The sequence below is a fragment of the Elgaria multicarinata genome, chromosome 11 (assembly GCF_023053635.1).
Source record: "Elgaria multicarinata webbii isolate HBS135686 ecotype San Diego chromosome 11, rElgMul1.1.pri, whole genome shotgun sequence".
Lineage (NCBI taxonomy): Eukaryota > Metazoa > Chordata > Lepidosauria > Squamata > Anguidae > Elgaria > Elgaria multicarinata.
The window spans coordinates 19,923,363-19,950,644 of record NC_086181.1 but is presented as its reverse complement, the minus strand read 5'-3'; the positions used below and the strand labels follow the sequence as shown (position 1 = coordinate 19,950,644).

Genomic DNA, 27,282 nt, shown 5'->3' with positions numbered 1-27,282 from the left:
GCCAGTGTCTTTCCCCGAATTCTGAAAATACTGACGTTAGCAGACCTTTTTAGAACAGGATTTCAATTTAGCAAACATGGCAAGCAAATATTTCCCCCCAGTTAAATCATTACCACAAATGTCTGACAGTACGACGACCTGTTATTAATAAAACCTCCATCTTCCCCTTTGCTCTTTCTACCTTGTACTTTCCAGGCCCTAAAAAAATTGGAGACATGAAGTGGGTAACATTCATTTTTTATCTTTTCTTGGTAAGCTTTGCTAAATCGGAAACCCCGATTGAAAGAGAGCAGGAATTCGGAGGTAAGAATGTATATTTTAAAGATATTAATCTATATCTACTTAATGCCACTGTATGTCCGGTTGAGGAAGCCCGCAGTCTCTGTGTCCTATTTGTTTCCTCTCTTTCCTTTGCTCCTTATATCAAGGCGGTAGCTAAGTCTTGTCATTCCCCCCTCCCACCCACGATATAATATCACCAGGATTTGGCCATTATTATCGCTCCCTTCTGCCAAGACTCTTGTTCATGCTTTGGTCGTTTCTCTTGACTACTGTAATCTTCCCTTGACTGGCCTTCCTTCCTCTCACATTAGTTCTTTGGTTTATATTCATCATTCTGCTGCTAAGTTTACTTTCTTGGCTCATTGTTTTGATCCTTTTACTCCACTCTTGCAATTCCTTCATTGGCTTCCAATTGACTTTAGAATTCAATATAAGCTTCTCCTGTGGACTATCAAAATTTGTCATGATTTACCTTCTTCTTACCTTTCTTTTCTTATTTCATATTATATCCCCATCCATGCTCTTCACCCATTGAATGCTATGTTTCTTACCCACCCTAAGGTTTCAATTTCCCTTGCTTGGCTCCATCCACTTTCTCATTCTGCTCTCTACGGGCTCATCTACACCAAGCAGGATATTCCACTATGAAAGTGGTATATAAAAGGCAGGAGCCACACTACTGCTTTATAGTGGTACTGAAGTGCACTGACAACTGTCGGGGCCCATGACACAGCTACACCAAGCAGGATATTCCACTATGAAAGTGGCATGAAAGCGTTATATGGTATATGGTATGTGTCAATGGGCCCCAACAGTTGTCAGTGTACTTCAATACCACTATAAAGCAGTAGTGTGGCTCCTACCTTTTATATACCCCTTTCATACCACTTTCATAGTGGAATATCCTGCTTAGTATAGATGAGCCCTATACCTGGAATTCTCTTCAAGAACATTTATGGACTGTGAATTCAAACACAGTTTTTAAAGCTCAGCTGAGATAACTTTCTTATATCCAAAGCTTTTGGAATTTCAGCTTGATCTCACTTTTTATAATGTTTAGCTTTATTATTTCCTGTGCCTAGTTGTTTGATTGTGCTTTTATCAGAATGTATGACTTTGCAGCAGGTAGTTGCTCTTTTTGTTGTTGCTGCCATTGTTGTTTTATCCTTACAGCACCATGTGCATGGATGGTGCTAAATTAATAAATATTGGAATTCAATAGGACTTACTTTGAGTTGACATTTATATCATTGCACTGAAAAACTGCAATCCTTTAGCCAGGTATCTGGGAGTAAGCTGCGTGGAACTCAGTGGGACTTACTTCTGAGTAGATATGTGTAGGATAGTATTCTAATACTCTCCTCCCCCCATATAATTTCCATCAACTGTTTGGGATGACTGGCTGGATTTTTACTGGGTTTGCAATGCTACAGTAGAATAAAGACCAGGAGCTCAATCCCATGGAAAAGTTTTCTTAGAAAGCCTCATACCTTTCAACAGCAGCTACACAAGAGAACTTCCCACAAAAGTGTTCCTTCATACGGAAGCCAAAACATTATGATCTCTATAACCAAAGTGGTATCAGTGTTTCTATTTCTCTCTCTTTCTGCAATGACTAGAACAATGAATTAGAGAGCTTCGGCTATTGGGTGGTATAAAAATGTAATAAATAAATAAATAAATAAATAAATAAATAAATAAATAAATAAATTAGGGCTGTGCTCCGCTTCTCCTCGGACTGGAGAAGCAGAAGCGGATTAGGGTGCTTCGTCTCCCTTTAAGGCGGAGGTGAAGAGGATCATGAGAGCAGCGGAGTGTCGCGGAGTGGATTGAGGTGAAGGCGGATCCTTCGCCTCGATCCAGAGCACCGCAAAAAAGGTAAGGGGGTTTACTTGGCCTTGCCGCTGCCGTCGCCCGTCCGAGGACTCAGTTGAAGCAGCTGCGAGGCCGCAGACGGATGCAGGTAAGGGGGAGGAAGGAGGGGGTGGTTACCTGGCCTTGCCGCCGCCTCCTCCTGTGCGATGGCGGCAGTACAGCCAGGTAAGGGGGCAAGGGGGAGGGGGCTCTTACCTCCATCCGTCCACGGCCCTGCGACTGCTTCAACTGAGCTGAGGACTCGGCCTGGTCTTCCTGTTTGAGTCCTCGGGCTTAGTTGAAGCAGCTGCAGGGCCACGGACGGATGCAGGTAAGGGGGAGGAGGGAGGGAGCCTTACCTGGTGCTGCCCCCCACCGCTGTGGAGCTCTGATTCGGAGCCGGAGCTCCGCAGCAGAGCAGAGCGGACCCTAGGCGGATTAAGGTGGGGCGGAGAAGGCCCGATCCGCAATTTGTAGATCCGGAGCGGGGTGGAGCAGGGGGTCTGTGCACAGCCCTACAATGAATCCAGATCTTCCTGAAGCATCAATAGCTTCTCTTAGGCAGGATCTACACTACTGCTTTAAAATGGTTTATAATGGTAGTGGCAACTGTTGGAGCCCAGGACACACTCCATATACTGTTTTCAAAGTGTCATATCCTGCTTGGTGTAGATCTGGCCTTAGTAGAAGGTCCATTGGATGTGTTTGAAATGCACAATATGGTAATGCCAAACGTAAATCAGTTCCCCTAGACATTACAAAGGTGGCATGGTAGGAGATAAATTTAGTTATATATAGTAATTTGTTTCTACTTGGATTGTGCTTTGAAATATAAGAAATGTGAGATGTGCAGAGATGGCAAGATCTGTAAGCATATGGAATTCTCACCCCCAGAAACCTGAGTGACACCGGCAACAGCCACCTCTGTAAAACATGCTGCATTCTTGCCATTTATGTTATCCCAATATTTTAAAGTTTTATTCAAATGGAAACAGAAATTAAAGTCCCTATTTAGACATTTGCCTGCTTGCATGTAGAGCTACTGTCATGCCAAAAATTTCTCCCACATTATTTTCAACCATTTTCATTCGATTTGAAATTGCTTTCAAAAAGAAAATTGAAGGAGAAGAAATTCTGGAGCTGTCCTCATGCCTTAGATTCAGGGTTCTTGTGTTTCCCTTCCTTAGGTGGCAGCTGAGTACGTGCAAGCATCCTGTCATTCATTGTACAATCATCTGTCTGTATATGCTTTAGAGATAAGATGCCTCCACAATCACTCCTCGGAAATTCAACGTTTGGGATTTCCTGAACCTAAAAGAATGGCAATTAAATCTGAGCCAAAATTTCTCAGAGGACATTTTTCTAGGGTGACCATATGAAAAGGATGACAGGGCTCCTGTATCTTTAACAGTTGCATAGAAAAGGGAATTTCAACAGGTGTCATTTATATATGTAGAGAACCTGTTGAAATTCCCTCTTCACCACAACATTTAAAGCTACAGGAGTTATACTAGAGTGACCGGATTTAAAAGAGGGCAGGGCACCTGCAGATTTAACTGGTGTGATGAAGAGGAAATTTCAACAGGTTCCTCATATATACGAATGACACCTGCTGAAATTTCCTTTTCAATACAACTGTTAAAGATGCAGGAGCCCTGTCCTCCTTTTCATATGGCCACCCTAATTTTTCTCAGAGAAGTCCTAAGATATTTTTTTTTCTTCACTCCCCTCCCCACAAAAAAAATACCTCTTTGCAGAATTTCCTCAAATTTTCTTCCCCATATTTTGGTGGGTTTTGCCTTCCCTCTCATCCCTCCCATGCTCCGCAATGATACTTGGTATAAGGTGCTGTGGAAAATGCAAAATGGGGGCCAGGCTGCCAACTCACTTGGTGCTGTTTCCGTTTGCAGTTGCAGTTCTAAAACAAAAAAGCAAATAAAATAAAAACCCTTTGGGAAAGAAAAGAAACAAGCTGTGCTATGACCCTTGCCAGAGGTGAGCAGCACTACCTATGAGAAATTTTGGAGAATTTCTCCTTCCATTGGAAAAAAAAACCAGTGACATTCTCCTCCCAATTTCTCTGCCCACTAATAAGATGGAGAATTTTGAGAGGTCATTTGTGCACAGTTCTAATTTATTCCCTACTCCAAATCTCCACTCATTCACAGCTTCCATGTGGACTTTCATGTGTTGAGCATGACCGTTTGTATAGGGCTGTGTAAGCACATACAGCTTATGTGCTTTACACATAAGCAAGCAAATGCCTAAATAGGGCTATACAGAACAATCATTGTGAAACACTGGGGCTTAGATCCAAATTAAGTTCATTCAAATCAATTAAGTTAATGCATGATTTAATCTGACAAACTGATGTCAATAGGACCTAAGTCCCATTGTCTTGGCAAACATGTAATATCAGGTGATCCAGTTGGCCTTTGCCAATGGTAGAAAGTTCTTCAAATAGGGATGGAAGAAGCTACTTCCCACCCAGCTGGAATGGCTTGGGTGGGGGATGGCTTGTGTGGATGGGAAGGGGAGAAGAAAGACCCTGCACATGCAAGGTTTATGTGAAATACTGACAGGGCAGAGCCTACAAAGGTCAGCCCTGCCGAACTTTGTCCTTCCCTTTACCTAGTATGGGATTAGCCAGTTGTTCCCTTTGGAACAACTGAGTAGGAATTTTACCTGTCACAAATTGGCATTTGTGTACAGGTTTTGTTGTTTGTTGTTTGCCTACTCCATACTGGAATTACAATTAGTGGTAGGGCTGTGCTCCGCTTCTCCTCAGACCGGAGAAGCAGAAGCGGATTGGGGTGCTTCACTTCCCCTTAAGGCAGAGGCGAAGAGGATCTGGGGAGCAGTGGAGCGTCGTGGAGTGGAGCGAGGTGAAGGCGGATCCTTCGCCTCGATCCGGAACTCTACAAAAAAGGTAAGGGGGGGATTTGGCCCTGCTGCTGCCGCCGCCGCCCGTGCGATAACAGCGGCAGAGCCAGGTAAGGGGGAAAGGGGGAGGGGGTCTTACCTGCATCCATCCGTGGCCCCACCACTGCTTCACTTAGAGCCCAAGGACTCAAACAGGAAGACCAGGCTGCGGCCTGGTCTTCCTGTTTGAGTCCTCAGGCTCAGTTGGAGTAGCTGCAGGGCCACGGATGGACGCAGGTAAGGGGAAGGAAGTAGGGGGCTCTTACCTGCATCCGTCCACGGCTCTGCAGCTGCTTCAACTGAGCCTGCGGCTCAACCCAGAAGTGTAGGCCACAAGTGGGGCCTACAGCTCCTGGTTGAGCCATGGGCTCCAGTGAAGCTGGCAGTGGGCCGGGACGGAAGCAGGTAAGGAGGAGGAGGGAGGGGGCCTTACCTGGCACCGCCCCCCGCCGCTGCAGAGCTCTGATTCAGAGCTGGATCTCCACAGCAGAGCGAAACCTAGGCGGATCCAGGTGGGGCAAGGTGGAGCGGGGGGTCCGTGCACAGCCCTAATTAGTGTAGGGGGTGAGTAAATAGGTTGATTGGATTGGCAGGGATGTGCAGGAATTTGCATTATATTAGAATAGGGTCAGTGAGCACTGTGGTGCCTTTTGGTGACAGGCATATCTGGAGGACCTGCTCCTCAGGGTCTGTGTGGCTCTCTTGTCAGGATATGGTTGTCCTTTTGAGGACCCTCCTGCCTCACCTGTTTGGAGTTGTGAGGTAGGGGATGGGGGTGATGCAGGGTGGTCTCCCCACACTTACAAAGTGTCACATAAGAGTTGGGCTGGGTTTAGCTTATTCCTGGCTTTGGAGAGTGGCTCTCCCATAATGGCAGGCTAGTTGTCTGAAGAAAGTACATAATAGATTCATGCACTTTCACATGCAGATCCAGGGAGAGGTGAAGATCCATTATTATTATTATTATTATTATTATTATTATTATTATTATTATTATTATTATTATTGGCCCTAGTTTATCCCAGGCTCTGGTGTCTGTGTCTTTACTCCATACTTCCTTCTCCACTGGCAAGCAGGGATGCTCAACCTCACCTGGATTCTCCACTTAGAAGCTTGGTTCACCTTGCTGCCCTTCTTGATTGCAATCTGTTTTTAATTGCAATGTTCCTCTTTGAAAAATGTACACTTTCCCTTCCCAATTGACAAAAGTATGAAACTGCATTATTATTATTATTATTATTATTATTATTATTATTATTGAAAAATGCTTATTCTAAAGTGCAGTTGTTGTTTTTTAAAAGTATTTCTCCAGTGCAATCAGAAGTTCAGAAATGTGGGTGATTTATTTATTATTATTATTATTATTATTATTATTATTATTATTTATTTATATAGCACCATCAATGTACATGGTGCTGTACAGGGTTATGACTAGGAAAAGTTCTGATGATTTGCAATCAGAAAGAAATGGTTATACATCAGTGTCCTCACAAAAGGAAACATTGAAATGCATGTTCTGCTTTGCTTTTCCCTTTTGTTACTATTTTAAATGGGAGCTCAGACAAGTGCTCACTAGATCTGAATTCATCTAGTCACTGAAATGAGGAGCAAGTGAGCCTCTTGATTCACATCTGTATCTATATTTGAACCCACTTTGGTTGCATGGAAGTATTTCTCTTCCTTTTGCTATCAGACCAAAAGAAGATGCGTTTTTTTATAAGCTGTGGTAATTGTAGATTGAGCCCTGATGGACTCCTGATTTTGTCCTCTCATCCTGACTGATATCTAGTGATGTCAATTCTAACACATTAGTTGCTCAAATACTCATTTTCCTGTCTCCATCAACTCCTTTGGTCTTCCTGTTTAACTCATCAATAAATGCTTAGATACATAAATGATATAAATAACATTAAGTCAACATTTGATTATTGTCTCATTTTCAGGAGCATTTCACACCCACATCGCTAAATTCTCAGAAGATTTTAAACATATGTAAGTCTTGACAGAAAGTTTTATTTGAAATCACCTCTTTTGGTCTGATCCAAACGTTTAAAGAAGGACAATAGATACAGAGACAAGGAACTCCCAGGAGAGCAATCGCTGATATACTGACTACTAGGGATGTCATAGGTGCCCAACTGTGTCCCAAAGTGGGACAGACTCCCCCTATGCCCGATATGGTCCCAGTGGTATGTTTTCAGACTTACGAGTGCCTCACAGCCACCCACCCCATCCAGAGCCTCCAATGTGCATGACAATCAAGGCTCTGGAAATTGTGTAATTTCCTAATTAACAGAAATGGTGGCTCCATTTATGTTGGAGTAAAGACACAAGTGGAGCATTCTCATCTTTACTCTTGTGTAAATGGGTCATAGAATCATAGAATAGTAGCATTGGAAGGGCCTAAAAGGCCATTGAGTCCAACCCCCTGCTCAATGCAGGAATCCACCCTAAAGCATCCCTGATAGATGGATGTCCAGCTGCCTCTTGAATGCCTCTAGTATGGGAGAGCCCACAATCTCCCTAGGTAACTGGTTCCATTGCCGTACTGTTCTAACAGTCAGTCCTTTATTGCTGCCTTTTATGCAATGGGGGAAATGCACATTTTGTTACACACAATGGAGGCTCTGGAAATTTGCACATTTCCCCTGTTGCATAAATGGAGCATCCCATGAGTCAGACCCAGGTGAGTTCACCAATCCCTACTGACAACAGCAAAACATTATCAAGTGGCCATGAAGTGAAGTTGCGAAATGGTTACAATATTGATTAATCAGTTATTGATTAATATTTTATATATATATATATATATATATATATATATATATATATAATATTTGATCAGTTAACAAGCTGTACCCCCACCAATTCATCAGGCAACATTTTTAAAAGGCAGTTACTTTCAATATGGTAAAAAGATAATAATTTGGGGGTGGGGGTAGGGGAAAACCTGCAGGTTGGAGACATTATTTTAGAAAAGGCATTCCATTTCTCTATCATGCAAAGGAAGGAATATTCCACACAAGTCCCTTTGAGCACATTATAGAGGGAAAGGGGCACTGGTGGGGATGTCATGGGAGTGCAGGAGGGGTCTGGAGTCTGACGAGCATCCCACTGGGAAGCCAACAAGTGGGTGTGGGTACCAGATTCCTTAGTGAATTGCCCTTTTGCATAGAAATGGCAGCCCATTGTTTAACATGAAAGATGTCTTACACAAATAGTGGTTGTAAAGCAGCCATGCACTCCAGATTTACAGCTGCCATTTGTGTGAGGCATATTCTATGCAAAATGGTGGCCTGTGAAGGAGTTAGGCACCCACACCCTTCTCTTCAGGTGCCCGCGTACTGCCCAGCAGCTTGTCCAGGTAACTGAATAGGTGAAGGTAAATGGTGCCAGTTTGGAGAGCTGCATGTGAGGTGGGCATGGGGTGGTTGGTACATCCCAAGAAACTCCCCTAAAAATTCACAGCAATCTAAATTATTAAGCAACCAAGCCATGCTCAAAGTTAGTACATTCCCCAACCCCACATTGCCAAGATGCTATGTTTGTTGGTGTGCAACATAGTATTTGTGAACCTTGCCTTGACATTACTTATTACTGGCAACATTCTCAACCACAATGTGCAAATACATGCACTGCAACCCAAGTATCAGCAGCAATAACACTCTCTTCCCTATTGCGTCAGAGGAGATTGCCATTTCATCTTGCTTCATCCATTTTGCCACCAAGCAATGCATCATGATGGGTCATGTCACAGGAGGATCCCTCTGGCACTGTGATGGCAGAGCTTGCCAAAGTCCTCCTAGTGCATCAGAGGAGATCACCATCTCCACCATCCCGACAGCTATTGATACAAGCAAGGATTGATCAACTCGTAGGAGGATCCCTCTAGCACAGGGGTGGGTAACACACTGACCAAGGGTGACGTGCAGCCCACCATGGCCATTAGTGCAGCAACCCTCACCAGATCCTAGCACCATTACAGCCACTGAAATTCCAGTGATTTTACTGTAACACAAAATGTATGCAAAAAAACACACCTCCTTTCCCAGCAGAAATAGCTGTTTAGTGGCTTGTCGCAAATCTGATTCTGCTGGGAATCAACGGATTCACTTCTTGTGATGGTGATAGTAGCCATTTTCTGGCTACTTTTGCATGTGGTGGGAGAGGGGTAAAAGGCATGCAGGGGTTGGGATGGAGATAGATGCAATCCCCAGATCCCCTGAGGTTTCCCAAACCTGCTCTACCAATACATTATGGCTCAAAAATGCTCCATACAGCAATACAGGACCAGCAACGTCTTTGCTTGACCCAGGCATTCCATCCTCCCTCTTTCCCTAGCTTCAAATACCAAGGGGAAATGTGGGTGCATGGAGGGTAACATGAGACATTGCACAGCATAAATAGTGGTCACAGGATATGCCTATTAAGACAGTAAACTTAGCTTTCCATTTCTTGGATTTCTGAAGCTTGAGCCTTAGCCCTGATCGTCAACTGGCATATTTATTAACCTCTGAACAATATACGCTAATAACCTCAATGTATGCCCTGTTCCAGTGTCCTAGGCACATTGGCCCAGTATGTACAGAGAGCCACATTTGAAGAGGTGTGGACCTTGACCAATGGCATCACGGAGCTTGCGAAGAAATGCACTGAGGATGAACAAGCAGACCAAGCATGTGGAAAGCCATTGGTAAATTTGTAGTACATGGCTAGAATTGATATGCTGCATAGTGTTTATGTATTTACTTACAGCATTTATATACAATACTGTATCTAGGCAGATTCTGGAACAGTGAACAACAGAACGTACAAAATAAAAACAACAATAACACTGCTATATTATCAAATAATTAATATTTTTAAAAAGAAAGAAAGAAAGAAAGAAGGAAAGAAAGAAAAAGAATTCCATGAAACCATAGCTGGTCTCTTAAGGAACGCTTCCTGAAATAAAGATGTTTCCAGGAGGCACTAGAAACTGCACAATATCGGCACCTGCCTGACCTACAGAGGCAGAATGTTCCCCCATTGATGAAAGAATGAAACTGCTTTAGAAAAGAAATGCTAATTCTAAAGTGCATGTTTTGTTTTTTCAAAAATTTATGCGTCTAGAAAAACCTGCTCATGTCCATGTTTTGGGCTTGTGGCTGGGAGAAGTTCTGATGATGTGTAATATGAAACAAATTATCGCACATTGCTGCCCTCACACAAGGAGCACCACCAGCGAGGGGTTTACTGCCCACTTAGAGATGTTTGTGCATCGTTTAGATGATGCCATCTGCCTCCCATGTGCCTCCTGCTCCTTCCGCTTGTTTTTCTGGCACAAAATAGGCCCCTGTTAATGGTCTTTTTTTAAAAAAAATGGAACGAGCTGCCATTTCCTGCTGTGTGCAGGGAAAGCAGCTCAATATAATCAGTCCCAGAATGGGCCCTGTGGTTGTTCTTGCTTCCTTTTTCTCTCCCTGTGTAAAGAGACCATCGCTCTTGTGAGACAGCAGCAGAAGGCCATAGCGATGGTAGGGAAATGCGAAAATCCACCTATTCGATGAAGCTCAAGGACAATTTGGAATACATGTCTTTTCCACTTTTTGTTACTATTTAAAATGGGGGCTCAGACAAGTGCTCCCTAGAAGTGGATGATGGTGGGTGGAATCCAGTTGGGTCTGAGGTTCATGCAGAACCATCACCAGGGTACCCTCTGATGACTTCAGTAACTGGGCAGTTTGGTAAGGAAGAAGGTATCCTGCCCCCAAGTTGTTTAGAGCTTTGTACACAAGTACTAAACTCTTAAAAAATGTGCCCAATAGCAAATTGGCAGCCAGTGCAGTTCCCTCAGCAAAGAACTTGCATGCTGAAAAGGGGCAGCACCTAACAACAGCTGAACTGCTGCATTCTGCACTAGCTCCAGGTTCTGGAGCAGCCTTAAAGGCAGCCCCATATAGAGTGCATTACATTCATTCAGTCTCGAGGTTACTAGTGCTTGTACTGTACTTATTGGTAACCAAATATGACTGTTGGATAGGGATGGAGTGAGCGCCTGACTGGATCCACAAGGGCAGCAGAACCCCCACATCCAGCCTTTGCAGACCCATTTGGATACACTCAGGGCCTTGCTAGACCATGGAGTAGCCCGGTGCGAGCCCCGGCCTGGCACCTGTGCATCCAGATGAGGCACAGGGGATCCTGGGCTCAGGCAGGGGTAACCCTCCCTTAGCCCGGGATAACTGGCACTGGTTATGGCCCGGTATTTCCCATGGTCTCAGGCTGAACCTGAGACTGCATGCATGTAGCCCGTTCCGCCGCTTTTCCTCGCTACCACATTTACTCACGAGTAGCTGGAAAAAGCAGCAGGAGCGCTGCAGCCATCAGGGCAGGGTGGGGAGATGGGGGGAAACCAGAGCCAGGGGGATGGAGGGGAATCAGAGATTGTGGGCGGGCAGGGGGAATCAGAGGTCATGGGCAGGGGGGAATCGGGGGCAAGGGGGGCATAAGGAACCCTTTATTTTTTTAAAAAAACAAAACACCTACCTTTGCCGATGTTGCACTCCTGTGCACCCGGCCCTTTAAGGAAAAAACAAAATGGAGGACACGACGGGGCTTTCCTACAGCCCGTCACATCTGACGTCTGGACTGGAGCGATGGTCCACGCTACTTGTAGCACAGGCTCACCGCTCCTCCAGCATGCATTCCCAGGTAGGTCTAGCAAGGCCCTCGATGTGAGTGTGGACCCATGAACAAGCGTGACCCGTGAACAAGCATGGGTCCAGACAGGGCTCTGCCGGGCTTCTGGCCCTTTTCCCTGACGCATTAATGGCAACTGCCCCCATTGGAGCGTAGGGCGGGAAACACATGCTTCCTGGAGGCTCCAGAAAGTGTGCATTTCAGCCTTTCATGCTAATAGTTCCTGGTTTCTATTACCCTGGATGTTGTTAGTGATTCTCCAGGTGCAGGCTTCAGGTTAATGCTGTCCTACCACTTGCTTCTTCACTCTCAATGAGACCAGCTGAAGTCATTATTCAATAGTGCAGCCAAGCGGTGCTAATTCCTTGCCCCGCCTAGTTTGTGGCATGATGTCCTTTCAGAATGCATGGCTCCCATTTTAGAAATTGGGTCCTTCTCACAGTACAGGGGTCTGTCTGAATGCTTGGGAAGCCCCAGGGTGGGTATGTGGTGGCAAGGCATCAATTATACAATGAGCAGCAATTGCACACCCACTCTGGGGCTTTCTGCTGAAGCTGTGGAGGATAGAAGTCAGGGACTTACCTAACTTTTTCCTCTGGAGTAAGGTGAGGTTGTGCAAGATGATGTCAAGACAGTCCCTAAGCCTCACTCTGAAGTCACAGCAGAGGTGTGGCTGGGTGGATGACAACCCCTGATTGGTTGCCATCCAACTGGGCAGAAGACGGGACATGACCAGCACTGCAAACCCCACCCTATCCCTGATGCATTTTGATTGCCTGATGCTGCCCCACACCATTGGAACCATAGGGTTTTGGATCATTGTGGTGGCAACCTGCTGCAGTAAAGACAGCGCCCCCTGGTTAAAAACCAAGGTACCAGAATGTGCAGCCAGTCTTCAAATTCCCAGTGCACAGTTAACACATTTAAGTGCCATTTTCCTTCTGTCCATTAGGGAATTGTTCTCACAGAAAAACTTTGTCATGAAGAAGGACTCGGGGACAAATATGGATTTGCAGAGTGTTGTGGCAAGGTTGATGAAGAAAGAAAGGAATGCCTTCTATCCCATAAAAATGCAACCATTCCCCCTTTTCAAAAACCAACTGCTGAAGAGGCCTGCAAAACCTTTCATGAAAATACAGCGGCATTTTTAGACCAGTAAGTGAATCGATTTGAGTGCAATCAACGTGAGAACTCTTGAAGTTAATCTACAATGTGTTCCTTTCTCTTGCAAATCATGTCTCAGGTCTTTGTTAAATGCTGATTGCTACTGCATACTGCTGATTGCTATCTCATATTGGTGATCTAAATGGGAAATGCAACAAAATGTTTCAATTAGGGCTGTGCTCCGCTTTGCTTCGGTTTGTAGAAGCGATGGCGGAGCCGCCTGATTCGCCTCTGACAAAGGCAGAGATGGATCAGGTTGGGGGGGCTGTGGATCGAGGCGAAATGATTCGCCTCAATCCGGAGCTCTGGACGCAGGTAAGTGGGGGGAGAGGGACTCACCTGGTGGCAGCGGCGCAGTCCATGCAGTGATGGCGATGGAGCCAGGTAAGGGGGCAGGGGGGAGGGGGCTTACCTGAGTCTGTCACAGGCTTCAATTGAGGCCCCAGCCAGCTTGAAGCCGGGGCCTCAATTGAAGCCTGCGATGGACCACGATGGACACAGGTAAGGGGCAGGGGAAGTTTGGCTTACCTGGCTCCGCCGCTACCACTGCCAGGTAAGGGGACAGGGGGGAGGGGGGTTACCTGCCTCTGTCACGGTCCATTATGTGCTTCAACTGAGGGTCAGGCCTCAAAGTGGAAGCAAGCCATGGCCTGCTTCTGCTTTGAGGACTGGCCCTCAGTTGAAGCCCGCGATGGACCACCATGGAGCCAGGTAAGGGAGTGGGAGGAGTTTTGCTTATCGGTCCCCATTTTGTCCCCCCTTCCCCACTTACATGCCTCTGCCATCCGCCACGGAGGCAAGTAAGTAGGGAAGGGGGGCAAAATCTCGATCCACCCCTTCAGATCTCACTCCGCAGAGCAGAGTGGGGGACGAGCGGATCGACCCAAAGTGGTTCGGGCCTGATCTGGAAGTTCCAGATTGGGCCATGAAGCGGTTTGGGGGGGGTCCGTGCACAGCCGTAGTTTCAATGTGGATTTCAGGGTTCCAGCCAACCATGCACTCCCCTGAGATGCTCTATTTCACCACCAACCCATCTCCCCAATTTCCATCTCCATCTGACACTCAATATTGTATGACTTCTGAAGAAGCACAAGGCTCAGCGGACTTTGGGTGTATGGTTGGGCACAGTCCCTTTATTTTAATATTTAGTATTTATTGTACTTCTTGAAACCTCAGTTCCCCCAAATACACTGATACCTCCCTTTTGTTTGTCAGTGGTCTCTTTTCAGCTGCATGGCCATTGACACTTACCACCTACCACTTGAGCTCAGCGTCAGAGGGAGAGATAGTTTGCTAGTTCACTGTCAAATGTTGACTGCAATTGCATTGAAAATGGGATTTGGGCAGAATTACAGCTCCTGAGTTGGAAGCTGAATCTATATCACTTTCATGGTATTTCCCCTGCTCCCTAGATTAATACATAGTGCTCCCCTCTTCTATAATAGTTGTTTTATTATGAAGACCCCCTGCATGAGATCTTTTGCTCTAATAAATTATACTCCCCATTAATTCAAGAAACTTTTAAAAAATCATAGTGACCTCTGAGTATGCTTAAAGGAATCCTGACACAATGTTGGTCTTGTTTCTTCATGATGCAAATGATCAGTCAATAGTGGTAAAGTGTACACTTTTTTAAAAAAAGTGCATGAGGCTTGTTCACGTTCCCCATTCAAAATGGACACTTTTCCTGGACAAAACGAAAAGAAGAACACATTGCAAATGAAAATAGGAGGCAGACGGTCCAAGTTTCAAAGAGTTTAGAGAATCTCAGTGAGCATCTCTGGTTGTATTTTGTTATTTATTTATATTTATTTATTTATTTATTTATTTATTTATTTATTACATTTCTATACCACCCAAGAGCTGGAGCTCTCTGGGAAGTTCACAAAAAATATTATTATTATATATATTGCTCTGAGAGATTTGGCGCGGATTGAGAGACTAGCTCTGGTGCCGATAAAAGTGATTAAAATCTTTAATAATTCTCGTCTGTGTCCAGAATGCTCGACGTTTCAGATTAAAAATAATCCTTCCTCAAGAACAAGAATCAATCAAATTAACAGTTTTAAAACTTATTTACAAAACCAAACTCACATGGGATACAACACTTATGGTATTCTCAACATTCCAATAGCAGTTTATTGCCTAAACAATCATCATATATATATATATATATATATATATATATATATATATATTTCATAATTTTGTAAGATTTTTTTTATAAAGAATTTTAAAAACGTTTTTAGAAAACATTCTCACAAAGTGCAGCAAATAATTTTTACTAGAACGTTAAACATGAACCTCAGTCATTATCACACTAATTTGGCAATAGGGTGACTCATATATTGAAGGCATGCTTTGTCAGAAAAAAATCCTACAGCTCTTGGTAGGCTCCAGCCATGGCTAGAGTGTGGCTGAAGCATGCTGGGAATGGCCTAGGCTTTTCTCTCTCTCTAAACATGTATGGGATTGCTCTTGAATGAGTGACTTAATTGTTCAACTTCAATCAATGTTAAGCAAGGGACCTTTCTGTCATAGCTACCTTTATCAGGTTGCCAGAAGGAACCCCACTACAACTATGTTCACGCTCCTTGGTGCTGCCCAAGATTTTGAGAAGGTCTTCATAACTTGCTGCCAAGAAGCTGACAAGGATTCCTGCTTCAATGAAAAGGTATTTCAACTATAACCCGGATTATGTTTTGACATATTGTGTAGAGCTGCTCACGGAATCCACCACTGCTGGATTTATAAGAGTTGGCTTTCAGAATATCCATCCATCTAACCCAAAACAGTGTTTACTGATTGCCAGTGCCCATCCAGAGTTTCAGGCAGTGGTCATTTGCATTGCTTGATCTACCTGATCCTTCTTAGCTGAATTGAACTTGGGACTTTCTACAAGTAAAGTGTTTGCTCTTTCACTGAAGTAAAGTCCCTCCTCTAATTCCTAGGGATGCCAGAGGAATCCATTGGAGCGTGTGTGTGTGTGTGTGTGTGAAGTATGCCTAGTTTTCAGTAGTAATGAGTTCAGGCAGTTCACAGACTTTTCAGGGGCCAGGTGTTCCCTCAGAATTTCCATTTACATAAACTGAGGTCTCAATTTGCAAAAGTTACGCAACTTGGAGCCATAATGTGCATAAGCTGTGGAAATTATGGCTGTAAATATGCTTAACTTGCAGAAGATGCAGTTGCAATTTTCACAGGTTGCTGGGGAACGTGGGTGGGAGGGTACTGTTGCACCATGTCCTACTTGTGCATCCCTGGTCAACAGTGTGTTGGCCACTGTGTAAACAGAATGCTGGACTAGATGGACCCTTGGTCTGATCCAGCAGGGCTCTTCTTATCTTCTTAGGTTCTCATATTTTTAAGTCAAACCTCTTTACAGCTGCAATTTGCACAACTTATTCAAACTATGGCTGAAATTTGCATAATTTTACACAATTTGCAGCCCCAACCTCTCTAATGCTGATTTTAAGATGAAGAAAAAACCATGCTAAAATTCCTGGATTTTGGGAAAAGGTTTGGGGTTCAGCTCACAAATTCAACCCAAACTAATGGCTCTGGAGAAATCCAACAAGCCCCCAAACTGTTGAACTCAGGTTTTGCTATAAAGAATACCTCTTCATCCTTTATACCTCTTCATCCTTCAGCATTCTCCACATTGATATGAAAAATCCACAGAGTGACTGACTAGCTGCAGACCAAGTTGGGATCTGCAGTTAGAAATGGACCCAAGTCTGTGAAATTGTGGGGAGAAATTATTGCCACTGTTGGTTTAACTGAGAGGGATTTTTTTCCAATTTAAAATGCCCTTTCTCTCTCCACCTTTTATAAAACTTCCTGAAATTTTCAAGTTATGTCAAATCAACATTTCTTTCTGGGACTTGTAAATTTTAGGAAGATTGGTGAAACCGGTTCAATTTTATTAAAGTTAGAATGACGAACCCCCATTATCCTTTTTAGTGGTGGAATGCATTTTAAGCAGTCTACCCTTTACACATACACACACACTGCTCAAACAATATTAAAAATAGCATAAGTTTGCAATGATGAAAGAAGCAAAGTACATTACTACATACAATGCAATCAGAATGATTAGAAGCATAATAGAAATACTGGCTAGCATATTTCTTAGTAAAATTAAAGTTCCATTCCAATCATCTGACAAAGGGCATGTCTACATGAAGGGTTTCCCTGGTTGGCTTTACAGTAGCAGGACATCATCGACATGACACAGCCGCCATTGCGAAGCCATCTGGGGCAAACCTTGCAAACTCTGCTCCAAAAAAGTAGGTCACTTACCCTGACTTTTTTAACAGTGGAGGCTTGTCGCAGCTCAAGTCACTCCCTGATTGGTCACCATGGGATGGACAGGGAAGGGGGCGGCCCCATGCCTCTGTAAAAGTAAAAAAAATGGGGAGGAGAGGAATGGGGTGATTCCTCCCCCCCTTTAAAAAAATTATCTGTATCTGCGCAGCTGTGCAGATACAGATAACAAAAATTAAAATAAATGTAGGGGTTGGAATGGGCAGCCAGAGGGAGGAGAGGTGGTTCACCCGGAGTCCCTTGCCTGATATCGTCCTCTGGTTGCCACGTTCCCCCCCCCCAATTATATATTTTTTAAAAAAATTCTGTATTTGCCAAGCTGTGCAGATACAGACAATAAAATTAAAAGAGGGGAGGAACGGCCCCATTCCTCTCCTCCTCCCTCCGTTTTATTTTATTTTTACTTTTACATGGTGGGAAATTTCACACTTGCATTCCTTCCTATGCAGATGCCGGGAAGGAATGTAAGTGCGGGACCACGGCACCTTGTGGCGCCAAAGTGCCACTGTCAAGATGGGGGCAAAGCATTCAGCATTAAGACCTTATAGTTACCTATCTGTCAGGCATGGTTGACAGAGCTCAGGTAACCATGTTTGGTCGTCATTTGCCACCTGTCAACCTCTCACCTTCTTCTCCCTAGCAAGGAGAGAATGGAGGCTTAACCGCCAGTTCAGGACTCCTGCCCCCTCTGCCTGCCAACCCTCTTCATGCTCTCCATGCAAGGAAGGAGAGTGTGAGGGGTTGCCAGGTGGCAGAAAGTGGCACATTTGCCCAACTCGTCGTGCAATGAGGTTCCGCAGACTGGCAGCCCTGGGGCTGAGATGGTGATTTCTTGCTGGCCTTTGAGATCCACACAGACACTCACACCACCCCTACTCATGACTCCATGATGCAGCCAGACTTACAGCTTACTTAAGGAGGACCCTGGCAAGGAGGTTCATCTCCTCATGAGGTAATGAGGAATTACCCAAGAATTAACTGACCCCAAAATGGCAAGATTCTTTGTCCCAGTTCCAACTAGGCATTTTTAGGCACTTGAAGCTTGCTTATATCACAGAGAGCTGATTACTCTATACTCAAAGTTAGCACACAGACAGATGAATAATGAATAACGCTCCTGTGAAATGCAATGAATTCTTATCAACAATGCATATTACATGCACACTTCGTGACACTATTGCCTCTGCTGAGAGACCAGTTCCCTTTGACCCTCTGTCAGGGCCTTCCTAGACAAGGGTTTAGCCCGGTGTGAGGCCCAGGCTTCCTGCTGTGCATGCAGATGACGCACAGGGGATCCCGGGATCAGGCCGGGCTAAACCCTCCCTTGACCCGGGATAACCGGATCCACTTGTGGCCCGGTTTTTCCGCAGCCCCGGGCTCAGCCTGGGGCTGCAGAAATTCTAGCTGGTTCTGTGGCTTTTCCTGGCTGCTCGCTTACTCGCGAGTGACCGGGAGAAGCCACGCACTGGGCATCAGGCACTGGGCATCAGGCCATGGGGGGGAGTGATGGGGGCCAGGGGGGAAAGAGCGGACCCGGCAGGAGAGATGGGGGGAAGAGCAGAGCCAGGGTGGGGAGATCGTGGCCAGGGTGATGGTGGAGGGGGCATTGGACATGATGAGCAGGGGCGGCGAGCGGACGAGTGAGCGGGCGAGGGGGGCGAGCGAGCGGGTGAGCGGGGGGTCAAGCAGGCGAGCGAGCAGGGGGGCGAGCGGGGGGCGAGTGGGTGCGAGTGAGCAAGGGGGTGAGCAGACAAGCAAGCAGGAGGGCAAGCGGGGGGCATCAGACATTGTGGAGGGAAATCAGGGGCAGGGGGAGCGGGGAACCCTTTATTTTTTTTAAAAAAAAACCCACTTACCTTTTCGTTGGTGTGCTCCTGCACACATGGCCCCTTTAACTGTTTTTTAAAAATGCAGAACGCAACGGGGCTTTCCTTTCCCCGTCGTGTCTGACGACTGGATAGGTGTGATGGCCCATGCTAATTGTAGCACGGGCTCGCCGTGCCTGAAGGGCGGATTTAAAGGTAGGTCTAACAAGGCCCTCAGTCTCATTTACTGGAAGTCATTCCATCAAAGTGATTTATTTATTCATTCTATACCACCCAATAGTCAAAGCTCTCTGGCTAGTTCACAATTAAAACCATAAAATACAATATAAGAGGAATAAAATTAAAGCTAAAAGAAAAGTAAATAACTAAAAGTAAAAACCTAAAAGTAAAATAAAAAAGTAAAATAGAAAAAATAAAAATAAAGACTAAGATAAGCTTTCTGAACTATTCCATCCCAACAAGGATCGCCTTCTCCCGTACAATCCGCCCCACACACTCAGGTCCTCTGGGAAGAATCCACTTCAGCTAGCAAAAACTAGATTAACAACTGTTACCCAGAGGACCTTCTCTTCTGCTACTCCCAGACTGTGGAATGGCCTGCCGGAGGAGATTCATCAACTTGACAGTCTTTTAGAATTTAAAAAAGCAATAAAGACTGATCTATTCTGGCAGGCCTATCCAGTGAAATTTTAGAATGTTTTCAGGATGTTTTAATCATGTATGGTATGTTTTAATTCATTTTAATGTGTATTTTATCTCATGTTTTTATACTGTTTGTTTTACACTTTGAATTGTTTTAGTTTTTGTGAACCGCCCAGGGAGCTTCGGCTGTTGGGCGGTATAAAAATGCAATAAATAATAATAATAATAATAATAATAATAATAATAATAATAATAGGTAATAATAAGAACTATAACTTTAAGAACATATGGCAGAGTTTGATTTTCGCCTGCACCACACACACCACACACCCCAATTCCTTTTTGGCTTGTATGTGATGAATTTAAGATTTTATGTCTGAGGAATGATCTTACAAGTTTTATTTGTAAGTCTATTTCAGAACCTTTATTGTTGAAATTGAATATGTCATCCTCATCCTCTTAAAAGTGCTTTAACTTTTATTCAGTTTTACCCCAAATATTGAAGGACTCTATCAGGAAAGCTTTGTTTTGCTTCTTCTCCATTCCAATCTTCATTTCATATATGACTATTGAGTCAAAAATATTTCTCTTCTTTTCATAACAGGCACCACCAATTAGGCAGAAAGTATTAGAAACTATTGACTTGCAGAAGCAAATCTGTTACATCCAAAAGAAATTTGGAAAAAGAATGATCACATCCTTGTAAGTCTGTTACTTTGGAATATTCATATCAGCTACCTAGATGATCAAGTAGCACCTGTCCTTGAGAATGATAGAATACCTCAAGCACAAAGTGAACCTATAACCTGGGGAGGAACCAGAAAAGTATGAGATGGATCTCTGTCTCTATCCAGTATAGGGTGACCATATGAAAAGGAGGACAGGGCTCTAGAATATTTGTTGTATAGAAAAAGGAATTTCAGCAGGAGTCATTTGCATGCATGAAGCACCTGGTAAAAGTCCCTCCTCATCACAACAGTTAAAGCTGCAGGAGCATTGCCCACTTTAGCTAGAGTGACCAGATACAAAAGAGGGCAGGGCTCCTGCAGATTTAACTGTTACAATGAAGAGGGAATTTCATCTGGTGCTGCATGAATGCAACAGACTCCTGCTGAAATTCCCTTTTCTATACAACTGTCCTTCTTTTCATATGGTCATCTTAATCTGGTATCTCACTAATGCAACATTTTTCTGGTGGCATACTTGTATTGGAAGATGTTAATAAACTGTAGAGTTTAAAAAGTAGCAAAATGTCCTGGTTGAAATCAGATTTATGTGTAACTGGGCTGGTAGAGTCAGACTTCTGTCCCACTTTCATCCCATAGGAGCCCTTCTAGCTTCCCAAAATGCTACACAGGGAACTCCATTGAAAGAGGTGAGCTGTGAGCTATGTTGGAGAAAAAGGGAATCCCTGAATATTGGGCAAAGGCACATCTGTGAGCAAAGCCCTTCTTTCAATGGAAGGAAGACTCTGGATCCAACCCCACATAGGCCGTAGCTAGACCTGAGGTTTATCCCAGGATTGTCCTGGAGTCAAACCTGTTCATCTAAGTGCCACACAGGGCATCCAGCGCTCAGGCAGGTACGAACCTGGGATGATCCTGGGATAAACCTTAGGTCTAGCTACAGCCATAGTGTTCTAACCCCAGTTACACAGGCCATAGCTAGACCTAAGGTTTATCCCTGGATCGTCCAGGGGTCAAACCTGTTCACCTAGGTGACACACAGGGGATCCAGTGCTCAGGCAGGGGCGAACCCTGGATGATCCCAGGATAAAACTTAGGTCTAGCTGTGGCCACAGTCAGCCTTTTGTGCGCTACAAGAAATGGTCAGATGCACCATAGACCTGTAGACCAACCAATAGTTCTGCCCCCTCATTATTCACATACCAAATCCACCCCGCATATTGTAGAATGGAGCATTTGCAAACAAAAACATCCTAGCTGATAATCTGGCACATTACAGCTAGGGATGGGCAAACATGTGACGTTAAAGTTGAAGCTCAGTTCACCTTGTTCATATTCCCAAATGTGTGTGTCTCCCAGCCTCACTTCCCAATTGGGAACAATGTGCATATTGGATCAGGAAAAATGTGCACCTTTAAAAGGCTGGAAATGTGCACACCCACACCCACACACACCGATCGGCTAAAGTGTACAAATGCAGTTTTTGGTGGGAAATGCATCTGCTCCCTTTGCACAGCAGAATTTTTTGTTTTAATTTAATCAATCCCTTCAAAGGATTTGTTTTTTAACACACTTGGAAATAGGTTCATTTGGTCATTAATCTCAGAATAAGTATTTGTTAAGGGGTTTTACATGTTGGGCAAACCATTATTTTACTTGCTTTTATACATGGTATTGATCTTCCTTGTTGTTTGAGAACACAGGTTGATTTTGTGATTTTATTGGTAAATGTGTTAGCTCCCCAGAAATATAAAAATGCATAAGATATATATTGCCAAATAAATTAAAGAGATAAGTGAAACTATGATAAACAAACAAACAAAAAAATATAAAAATACATATATTGTGGAAAATTGCTCAGACAAAATGTGAGTGGGAGGAGGACACGTGGCCCAAATTACTTATTGTTATACTCCTACTCCCAAGTCCTGGGAAGGATGAACTTGCAAGAGCTTCAATGCTTACTCAGGGCATGTCTACACCAGCCCTATATCCTGGGATCGTCCCAGGATCATCCCTGCGCATCCAAATGCCACACAGGGGATCCAGAGAGCAAGCAGGGACAATCCCTCCATTTTCCTGGGATAATCCTTAGGTGTAGAAAGGGCCTCAGGCTTCAGTTTCCTAGAAGGAGGGTACTGGAGACTTGTGATGCTTCTTTTATGAAACTGTATTTACACTGTGTTCAGACCTACAACAACCCAACTCCAAGCAACACCTGCTTCCTCTCAGCTGTCCAGGCAAATCTCTTCATTGCAAGACAAAAGCTTCTTTATTTTTGTGTTAGGTTCAACTTCCCCAGATTAATTTTCTCCTACCCTCCTCAGGCCTTGTCGGACAAAAAGGCTGCCCGTTTAAGTATTACGGTGTGGGTGTGGTGGGGAACCTCCATCTCTTTTACTCAGAGTCAATTATTATTATTATTTATTTATTTATTTATTTATTTATTTATTTATATAGCACCATCAATGTACATGGTGCTGTACAGAGTAAAACAGTAAATAGCAAGACCCTGCCGCATAGGCTTACATTCTACTAAAATCATAGTAAAGCAATAAGGAGGGGAAGGGAATGCAAACAGGCACTGGGTAGGGTAAACAGGCACAGGGTAGGGTAAAACTAACAGTATAAAGTCCGAGCAACATCAAGTTTTAAAAGCTTTAGGAAAAAGAAAAGTTTTTCGCTGAGCTTTAAAAGTTGTGATTGAGCTTGTAGATCTCAAATGTTCTGGAAGAGCATTCCAGGCATAAGGGGCAGCAGAAGAAAATGGACGAAGCCGAGCAAGGGAAGTAGAGACCCTTGGGCAGGCGAGAAACATGGCATCAGAGGAGCGAAGAGCACGAGCGGGCAATAGTGTGAGATGAGAGAGAGGAAGGAGCTAGACCGTGAAAAGCTTTGAAGGTCAACAGGAGAAGTTTATATTGGATTCTGAAGTGGATTGGAAGCCAATGAAGAGATTTCAGAAGTGGAGTGACATGGTCAGAGCGGCGAGCCAAGAAGATGATCTTAGCAGCAGAGTGGTGGACAGAAACCAACGAACTGATGTGAGAAGAAGGAAGGCCAGAGAGAAGAAGGTTGCAGTAGTCCAACTGAGAAATAACCAGTGCATGAACAAGCATCTTGGCAGAAGAGACAGACAAAAATGATCAATGAGTTATAAGGTTCTCCTGGAGCTAATGTAGACTGACCCCAAACACATAACAATATAATAGTAAAATAAACTATGTGTGTTAGGCAAAAATGATACGAATACCCATTTGGAGTTTGGACAATATTTCCAATATATCTCTGATTATAGATAGACTATGGCCTTAGCTAGATCTAAGGTTTATCCCGGGATCATCCCGAGGTCATCCCTGTGCATCTAAATGACACACTGGGGATCCCAGGAGCAGGCAGGGATGACCCAGGGACCATCCCGGGATAAACCTTAGGTCTAGCTAAGGCCTATGATTACATTGTGCTTATGCTGGGAATAAATTTGAGGTATTATACCATCCTTCCACAACCCGGGGCCCTGTTGATATTTTGGACTTTAGCTCCAAATCTGTCCTAGCCAGCATGGTCAATGGCCACAACAACTGGGAGTTGTAGTCCAAAACAAATGCTGGGCACCAGGTTGGGAAGGACTACATTATATAGATTCTACCTTAAAACAATAATACTATACCATTTCTTTTGATTTCAGGCAATTTATTCAACTGAGTCAAAAGTTCCCAAATGCTGCTGTTCTTACTATTCTCAGGCTTGCTGAGGATGTTTCTCATATCGAAGAAGAGCGCTGCAAAGGCGATACACTGGAGTGCTTTTTTGATAGGGTAATTTTGTTTTTAGTATTGATTTCCTTTCAATTTCATCAAACCAACAGATTACATCAAACCAATAGACCAGATTCTTGGGAACATATTTTTAAAAAGCAAGTTCCCGGCAATCTGGTTTCCTTTCTCCCTCGCTCTCTCCCTCTCTCAAAACTTTTTTTTCCTGATCTATCCTGCTTTCATTTCCTAACTCTCTGAAAATGGATGTCAGCAACTAGGTGTATTTTTAAAAGAAACAAAAAAAAGAGCATTTTTGATGCTGTTTAAACAATTGAGGATGCATTGCATATCTGTCCCCTACCATAGCCATGCTTTTGGACAGAAGTGCAATACATCAACACAAATCCAATAAGAGGTACTTTTCAAATGTGCCCACAAATGGAGAAATTGTGGTGGATCCAGTGGAGGCTGGTCGCTCCGATATCAGTGGGGCTGTGAATGCATTCCTGATTTCAGTCAGAACCAGCCAGAATTCCAAAGGCGTTATCCAAGGTGCTGAATCTGTTTTGGGGATAGGGTTCAGCATATTGGATATTTCATTAGAGCTCTTTGTCAGGAACAGTCCCAGTCTCTCTGGTGTGGATCCGAAATCAGATTTGGAGGCTGAAGAAGAAGACCAGATAAGACAGGAAACGGGAGGAAATTCTCAAAGGCTCTCCAGGAGTCAAGGAGGAATCTTCCCAGGAGCTTATTGAACAAGGAGGAATCTTCCAAGGAGCCTCAGAGATAATTTTCTCCCTTCTCCCCCTCCCTAGGAACTTAGTCTTCGTTGGAGGGGGAGGGACCATTTGAATTGATAGATCCCAGAGTCTCCTGCAGGATCAAGTGGGTGAGTTGGGAGTGGGAGGTGGTCCACTAGTCACATGATGGAGTTTAAAGCTTAAACATCCTCCCTGAAGGAGGAGTCTAGTAAAAGCCTGTCATTTATGGCAGGAAATGTCCATTGAGTTGATAGGCAACTGACTTTAGTTGTTAGGCTAATTAAGCTTAGAGGATAGCTTCTAGCATTCACATACCCTTCAGGTGTGAAGAGCTGTCTATTTACTGAATAAAGCTTTTTTGATTGCACAGCAGACCTCTATATTGTCTCACATTTCAAAGGAGGGCCTGGAATCATGGCACCCTGGCTGGTACTGACTGAAAAGCAGAATGCATTCACACCCACCCAGATTGGAGGCACCACTCTCCGCTAGGTAGAGCTGTATCCACCACCACCTACCATGCTTCATGGTAGGGGATTATCCACCAGCCTGAGGGCTGAATTTCAAGGAAGGCCAGGGAAGCAAGACCCAAACCCAAAGCTAAAATTTCTACTTCAACAATACAAACAATGTCAGCATATTGTAGCTCAAAGTGCTACTGCCAGCAATTAAGCTTTGGGGAGAAAATTCAGAATGGGGGAGGGGATGGCACAAAAACTGGGGAACCACCAAATGATCGGTGGATGGCAGAGGGACTACGACCCAGAGGGCTCTATTGGGAGCTGAGGAGGGCTGGATTTGACCCACAGGCCTGAGGTTGCTCTCCTCTTAGGACCTCATTCCAGTGCTTAGGTGTAAAGACATTGGAGAGCAGAGATTCCCAACAACGTGCCTTTGTCTGAACAATTTAGAGCTGTGAGAAATGGATCACTGACACAGTAAAGAAGGAAGCTGTGAATAAAGCAGGAGTCTCGAAGCAGGGATTCTGTCAGGGCTTCCAGAGCTTTACTCTGCACCATGTTGTTACAAGATGACCTAGTCCTTCTATAAATATATTCCCCAGTGGCAAGACCACAATCAGAGGAGCTGCAAAATGTGACCATTGTAATGGAAATCCACCACAGAGCATAAGCTGTACCCATGAATGACCCAGCTAATGTCATGGAGGAACTCCTGATAAACAGGGGCCTTTGGATTATGGTTTGAAAGCCACTGCCTTCAAATAACCAGTTGTTTGTGTGTGTTTTTCCCCCTTTTAGTTAAACTTGTCAAGATTTATCTGTAGCCACCAAGATGAAATTTCTTCTAAAGTAAAAGTTTGCTGTGAAAAGCCCATCCTGGAACAACGAAACTGCCTAGTTACTTTGGAAAATGATGAAAAGCCAGAAGATTTGTCTCCAGAGGCTGGGGACTTCATAGATAACCATATAGTGTGCCCACGCTATGCCGAAGACCAGAATATGCTCCTGGCACAGTATGGCATAAAAATATCAACTGCTTACAACCCTACCTGTTGACAGCGCTGGGCTGTGGGAAGCTAAGCAAGCAGGGAGCAGAAGGATAATGCTGAGAGGGATTGGGACCCAAGTGGGATGGAAACTGGGACATGTCCTCAGGAAAGTCCATCTGGAAACAGTGAATTGAAAGTCAGGGGCTGAGCTGAGAAGTCCCTCCAAGGGACAACTGGAACTGGATGTAGGAAGGAGAACCAGTGGGCAAGATAAGGAGGAGCAGGCAGAGGCAGGAAGAGAAAAAGGAAAGAGCCCCATAGACAAGGCTGAAATCTGCCTGTTAACCTTGGGGAAGACCTAGGCTGACTGACCACAAAACCGCTCCTTCTAGATGAGCTCAGGAATAAACAATATGCTGTCAGGACAGTAGAATCATGACGGTACTTGTGAGAATCATCTTGCTCTTCTTCTAATTTGTAATCTCAAGTAGCTCATCACACAGGGACACCAGAGCATAGACAATTATTTCTTCTTGATCCCTGTATATACTTGAATGAGCTGATATATTGTCCTTGATGGCTTCAGAGGTACTGCCGGTGGAGATGCTGCTCCTATTATTTTTTAGGAGTTGCCCTTCCAAAATTGTCCCAGACTGATATGCAAAAATTATATTCAAAAACTTCAATAATGCTAAACTGGAGCAAACTAATTCTATTTAAAATGTCTATCAAAGACAAATGGCATTGCAGTAATTGATAGTGTAGTAAAGAAACCAGCAAGGACAAAACACCAGTTTGCTCCAGTGAATAAAGAAAGCATAACCACCTTGCAGAAGGCAAGTAGTGATCACTTCTGTAATGGCTGTTCAAAAGAAAAGGAGCTACGAACTCCAGCATATCTCACATCTCATATAGAAGGCAAGAACAGTA

At 44.2% G+C, this 27,282-nt stretch overlaps 1 protein-coding gene across 2 annotated transcripts in view; it reads left to right on the top strand.

The window, feature by feature from the left end:
- The first annotated feature begins 166 nt into the window (after window positions 1-166).
- LOC134406535 (albumin-like) overlaps window positions 167-27,282 on the top strand; it is a 38,980-nt gene continuing 11,864 nt past the window's right edge. For both annotated transcript variants that reach the window (XM_063138009.1, XM_063138008.1), the window contains exons 1-8: window positions 167-303; window positions 7,002-7,050; window positions 9,616-9,751; window positions 12,692-12,894; window positions 15,445-15,577; window positions 20,302-20,399; window positions 24,072-24,201; window positions 26,162-26,376. In XM_063138009.1, coding sequence (XP_062994079.1) covers window positions 216-303; window positions 7,002-7,050; window positions 9,616-9,751; window positions 12,692-12,894; window positions 15,445-15,577; window positions 20,302-20,399; window positions 24,072-24,201; window positions 26,162-26,376 — 1,052 coding nt within the window. In that variant the 5' untranslated portion in view covers window positions 167-215. The remainder of the gene's footprint in view (window positions 304-7,001; window positions 7,051-9,615; window positions 9,752-12,691; window positions 12,895-15,444; window positions 15,578-20,301; window positions 20,400-24,071; window positions 24,202-26,161; window positions 26,377-27,282) is intronic.